Consider the following 5,807-nt stretch of genomic DNA (forward strand, 5'->3'; position numbering starts at 1 on the left):
CGACCGATAGCCACACAGCACTTGTGAGCAAAAATTCTGACCATCATGGTGCTTCACTTCCTGAGTGTGTCGTCGCCATCAAACAGTGGTCTACACTAGATCAAAGTTTCCAATTGCGCAAAGACAGCTCAAGCGTCAAGTAATCCCAGCCTGTTTTAGGGAGTTTTGGGTGTTTGTTTCAGCCACTGCAGACCTTGCCTTGTGTAGATCACCAGGTCCACCAGGCTGCTGTTGAGGCGAGGCTCAAGATATGCACCTTTGTGCTGAGCTGAGCAAAGAATTTTTTATTCTCATTTGTAAGGGCCTCTGACTGTTCCCAGAGTTCCAAGGCTTTAAGGAGGTGGTTTGTGATGGTGAAATAGGCAAAGGTCTTGTTCTGGATGGTGACTGGGACACTGACGGTGGCCATCATCCCACCAGCACTTGACTGGGACCTGACAGATCTGGCAGGAGAAGGCACTGGGGAGAGGGAGGACGGAATACCTGTGCAGAGAGAAGAATTGTTGAAGTGGTCACCAAGAGAGTGAGAATACTTCATTACTATGTCCTTTTTACAGCGAAACATCGCCATGTTCACCAGTGACTGGCAACGTAAACATAAAACGTCAAATATCTTTTCTTGTGCTGGCACCGTGGCATCCGAGAAGGATTTTAATGACATCGTGAACTTAATGAGGTCTGCAGTTTCTGAGTAGACAGCGTACGCTGCCTTTACTGAGCTTTCTGACTCCATGGCCATCCCACACTCAATTAAAGACAGGACAGCTTCCAAATATTTGAAGGCCTTTTTGATCTTGTTCGTCATTGCCGCTGCTTTACACTTCAACCTTTGAGCTTCCTTCATGTAAAAGTTAGCTTTCTGCATGTAAGGTTTCACTTGTGGCTTCCCTGGTTTACAGTTACCCTTTGGCGAAGAAGGCACTAGGAACGCGTTTGTGGCTTCTCTAGAAGACCCTTTGTATTCCGAGCCCTTGGCCTGCACTTTCGGCACTTTTCTGGGCTTGGGAACAGAAGAGTCCTTGTCATTGGCATTGGCACTGCCTGCACTTTTGGGAGGGTCCTGACCACAGGTGTCTACATCCGGCTTTGGTTTCTTGCCTGCAGTTTTGGTTGACTTCTGGGAGGAGGAAGAGGCTGACACAGGTGGCAGAGAAGGCATTTTGGAAGTCTCTGTTTTGGAAGATTCAGTATGGGAAGAGGAAGAAGAAGTACAATGTGACTGGACATCTTTCTCCCTTCTGATTTTCTTGCTGGCACGGTCTTTTTCTGAGTCGCTGCCCTTTCTCTTCTTGCTCAGTCTGCTGGAGCCATTGCAGTCTCTCTTTTCAGAGTCTTGCTTCTTATCTGCTTGCGGCTGCCTGTCTTCTGCTTTCCTAGGGCTGCCACCCTGCCCCAGGGGCTGGGGAATCCGAGTGAGGTGATCTAGGTTTATCTTCTCTACCAAACTCATTGGTAGTGAAGAGTCCCTGAGCGGTGAGAGCAATTCGGTGTCTCTCTTTTGACCGTCTTCCCGGACACTTGCAATTTGTTGGCAGTGGCTAGACCTGCCACTGCTGCCACCACTGCAGCCCCTACCACAGTGGGGTGGAGTGAAAGAGTTCCTGTTTAGAGCTTTGTCCTTTGACAGCTGAGGGCCTGAGGGAGCCTGGGAACCCTTGTGCTTCCTTTTCTCCTTAGGGGCAGGCTCGGCTGCCTGATGGTTGGGCATAGGAGCTTCAGGCTTAGGCTCCCTGCCTTTTGCATTCATCTCGGGTTTGTCTTTGGAAGTCTGTTTTTTTGATACAGAAGGCAGGGGTCCTGGTTTACTTTCCACCTGGCCAGAGCCCTTGGCAGGATTTCTGGGTTGTTTGGTTTCAATAGTTCGCTGAGGTGGGGACTCCTGTTGGGCAGGGGATTTCTGGCAGCTCCTCTCCTCAGGTTGGGGCCCTTCAGTGGGATCCTGGACGGCTTTGCTGGAACTCTTGGGGGGAGAGCCTTTGGACTCAGGGTGTAGCTGGTCAGTGTTGCGGTTTTCACCCTTATTTTCCGACTTTGCACTACTGGAATGTGCTGACACCACCGGCTTGGGGAGAATCTGGGGAGCGCTTGGAGGTGCAGATAGGGAAGGAAGCTTCTCTGCAGCTTGTTCAATGTCGCTCTCTTCACTATCACTGAGCTGCAGGTCCTCCCAGAGTATGGATGTTTTTTGCTGGGAATTGGGATCCGGCTTGGGGAGAATCTGGGCAGCGCTTGGAGGTGCAGCTAGGGAAGGAAGCTTCTCTACAGTTTGTTCAATGTCGCTCTCTTCACTATCACTGAGCTTCAGGTCCTCCCAGAGTATGGATGTTCCTTGCTGGGAATTGGGATCCGGCTTGGGGAGAATCTGGGCAGCGCTTGGAGGTGCAGATAGGGAAGGAAGCTTCTCTGCAGTTTGTTCAATGTCGCTCTCTTCACTATCACTGAGCTGCAGGTCCTCCCAGAGTATGGATGTTCCTTGCTGGGAATTGGGATCCGGCTTGGGGAGAATCTGGGCAGCGCTTGGAGGTGCAGATAGGGAAGGAAGCTTCTCTGCAGTTTGTTCAATGTCGCTCTCTTCACTATCACTGAGCTGCAGGTCCTCCCAGAGTATGGATGTTCCTTGCTGGGAATTGGGATCCGGCTTGGGGAGAATCTGGGCAGCGCTTGGAGGTGCAGATAGGGATGGAAGCTTCTCTACAGTTTGTTCAATGTCGCTCTCTTCACTATCACTGAGCTGCAGGTCCTCCCAGAGTATGGATGTTCCTTGCTGGGAATTGGGATCCGGCTTGGGGAGAATCTGGGCAGCGCTTGGAGGTGCAGATAGGGATGGAAGCTTCTCTGTAGTTTGTTCTGTGTCGCTCTCTTCACTATCACTGAGCTGCAGGTCCGCACCGAGTGTGGATGTTTTTTGCGGCGAATTGGGATAAATTTTGGAAGCCGGATCGTATTGATTTTGGCTTTGGGTTGCAGAACTATTGGGCAGAGGCTCCTTTGTAGGGAAAGGAGATCTGGATGACTTGGCCGTACTGGGTGTATGCTTGGTCTTGGCCGTCCTGGGTTTATGCTTGGCTGTCAGAGGAGGGAGCCACGAATGGGTCATTTCCTTCAGAATCTCCTCAATGCAGCGGACTTCATTGGAGAACAACTGCTCCACCAACTCCGACTGTGAAGATATCTTCAGTCTGGTGAGTTTGGCTTTGGCTGGCACTTTTACATCCAATTTTTCGAAGCTCTGCTGACCATTGTCTTCCAGTGGCGTCTTCAGGCCCAAGGACTCACTGGGAGCCTGATTCTCACCGTCCGTGGGCCAGATACATGTCATGGGCTTCTGCTGCATTGCAACACTTTCTGAGGGGAGGGGTGGGGGTGGAAACGTTTGAGAAGAGGCCACCCCCAGTCTCGTAATTACCACTGAACTGGCGAGAGGAGGCTCGTTATCTTGAACCTTCACCTTCAGGTCCTTGGAAGACTTGTCGAGAGGAGTCGCGTTATCTTGAACCTTCACCTTCAGGTCCTTGGAAGACACGTCCGCACAGTAGCCTTTATTGCTAGTGCTACTGCTGCTGTAAACCTTGCTGGTTCTTTGCAGTCTGGAATGTACAGGGGACAAATGGGACACAGGGGAGATTAAGGGTGAGAGTTTTTTAGCCGGAGCTGAGTCACCATCAGCTCTGCGGTCACACTTTTTGTGGTTTGAAGAGTGCCCCTCCTGACTGAGGCGATCTCGAGTCAGATGCTGTTTGTCGGGTGGACCATAGTTTTTGGCATGGAGACTTGGCACTGGCTCCATCCTTGGTGGTGCCATCTTTGAACTGTGGCTAATGTTACCAACAAAAGGTGATCCACGGGCAGAAGAAGTACCGAAAAGCTTGTGGTAGATGTGCGTGCAACAGGAGTTGGATTCAAGGCTCTCCCTGTCATGAAATGAAGGATATTTCGGCTTCCCCTGGCTGTCTTCAGAACCATTTGGACACTGAGTACAAGACATAGATCTCCATAACTCCTTCATAACTTCGTAGTCTCCTAGTATGTTCTGTATCCGACGCGACAACTCATCCCTGTTTGTAGTCTTGTAGGGCTCCCCAAACAGTGGCATCTTTTCTGCAAACACCTCTTTCTCCGGGTGAGCTTCTTGGTTGCCTCTCTCCTTCTCTCAAATCCGAAGAAGGTTACTATTTTCACTGATGTCCTTGAATGCAATTAATGGCGGTCAGTAGAAGGTGCTCATTTTCCAGGCTCTCTGGTTCTATAGTTATGTCTGGGGTGTCTGTGTCACCTGCCTTGACCTGTTGAGATGCAGGGACAAGAGAGTTCGACTTTAGAATTGTGGGAGCCAATGGTACAGGCCACACTTTGGCGCATGCAGGCTGTGGGCCAAGTGCCCCTGGCTCTGCCAGCTACCGATTTGCCAACTTCCGGCATTGGCCACCCAGAATACCCCAGGCCCAGGCCACGCCCTCCGTGCCAAGCCACGCCCATAGCTTCACCCCACCCCCACTTGGCCCCAAATGCGCACATTTTATGACTCAAGTATGTGGAGCTTTTGAATTTCTGGGGAGGTGTTTGCATAAGGGTTAGTTGCTACAGAGGCATCTTTATGCTGTAGTCTCCCCATCTCTCCTACTTCGGTTCACATTCATTCCTTAAAGATTACTGAGGAGCAGGAGAGACTGCTCAGTGGATAAAAATAGTTGGTGTGAAAACAAGAGGACCTCAGATTGTCCTTAGCACCCGTTCAAAAGCCTAGCATAGACACACATATCTGTAACTCAAGGGTTGTGAAACATTTCCAAGCAGATTCCAAAATCTCAACGGTCAACCAGTCTAGCCCTAATAGCAATCTTCCAGTTCAGTGAGAGACCCTGTCTCAAAAAATAAGATGGGATGTAGGAAGACACTTGACATCTGTCTCTAGCTCCTACATGTGTGTACATGGGTGTGTACGCTGCATGCACATGTGTGCATATACCACACAAATACACACATACACATACTTTATACATCATTAATTGAGCCACTACGGAGATCAAGAATTAGCCTGCAGGGATCCTATAGAGCCAGCCATGATAAATTAGGACAGAGGGAAGGAGTCAAGTGCAGTGTCTGTCTAGAGGAGAAAGGAATGAGAATCAGGGAGCATGAGTGCTGTCCAGGGAGGTGACAGCTAAGCTGGTCTTTGGCAGATGTGTAGGAGTTGGGCACACAGAGAAAGGAAGGAGTCTTAAGGACCAGAGAAGAAACTCCCTCCTTCCTCCCACACTCATACCCTGCCCCCTTTCCCTCCCACCCGGCCAGCAGTCAGAACACAGAAATAATCCTGGATCCCGCGGAAAGAGGAGCAAATGCTCAACACTGTACCGCGAGACTGCGCCAGCTTGCTAAGCGTTCACCAGCAGCACTTGTGCCTGTGAAATGCATTTCCTGGCTCATCTGTTCCTAAATGAGATGTGAAGGCAGTTTACACCTCGTTTACATTTGCGCTGTTTTAAGGAACAGTATAGATGCTACACCACCCAAGAAAAGAAATGAGGTCAGCTGCTCCCTTCTCTCTATGGAGTGCCTCTACACAACCCTCAGACCCTCCCAGGCACACAGGAACCTAAGCTTTGAGTTGAGCAGGTAAACCAGCCATAAGATAGGTGCTCAGAGCAGAGGCCATTGGGTTCCTTTGATGTGGGGGATGGGTAGCCCTTCTTTAAGCCAGCACTGGGTTCATGGTGTCTAAGTTATTCAAATAGAATGCAGAGATTTTGAATGTACACTTAGAAATTTCACTTTACACATCCTCTTACCTGAGTATGTGAGACCTC

General features: G+C 50.0%; 1 protein-coding gene across 1 annotated transcript; it reads right to left on the bottom strand.

Moving 5' to 3' along the window:
• Positions 1-332: 332 nt before the first annotated feature.
• Positions 333-4,419, bottom strand: LOC121463245 (AF4/FMR2 family member 1-like). Its single transcript, XM_041675362.1, is given in 3 exon segments — positions 333-493; positions 496-4,186; positions 4,399-4,419. Coding segments are annotated over 3 exon segments (3,873 nt in total).
• Between the last annotated feature and the right edge of the window lie 1,388 nt (positions 4,420-5,807).

Source organism: Microtus oregoni, unplaced genomic scaffold (genome assembly GCF_018167655.1).
Source record: "Microtus oregoni isolate MIOR12 unplaced genomic scaffold, Mior012 000026F_ref0000081, whole genome shotgun sequence".
Lineage (NCBI taxonomy): Eukaryota > Metazoa > Chordata > Mammalia > Rodentia > Cricetidae > Microtus > Microtus oregoni.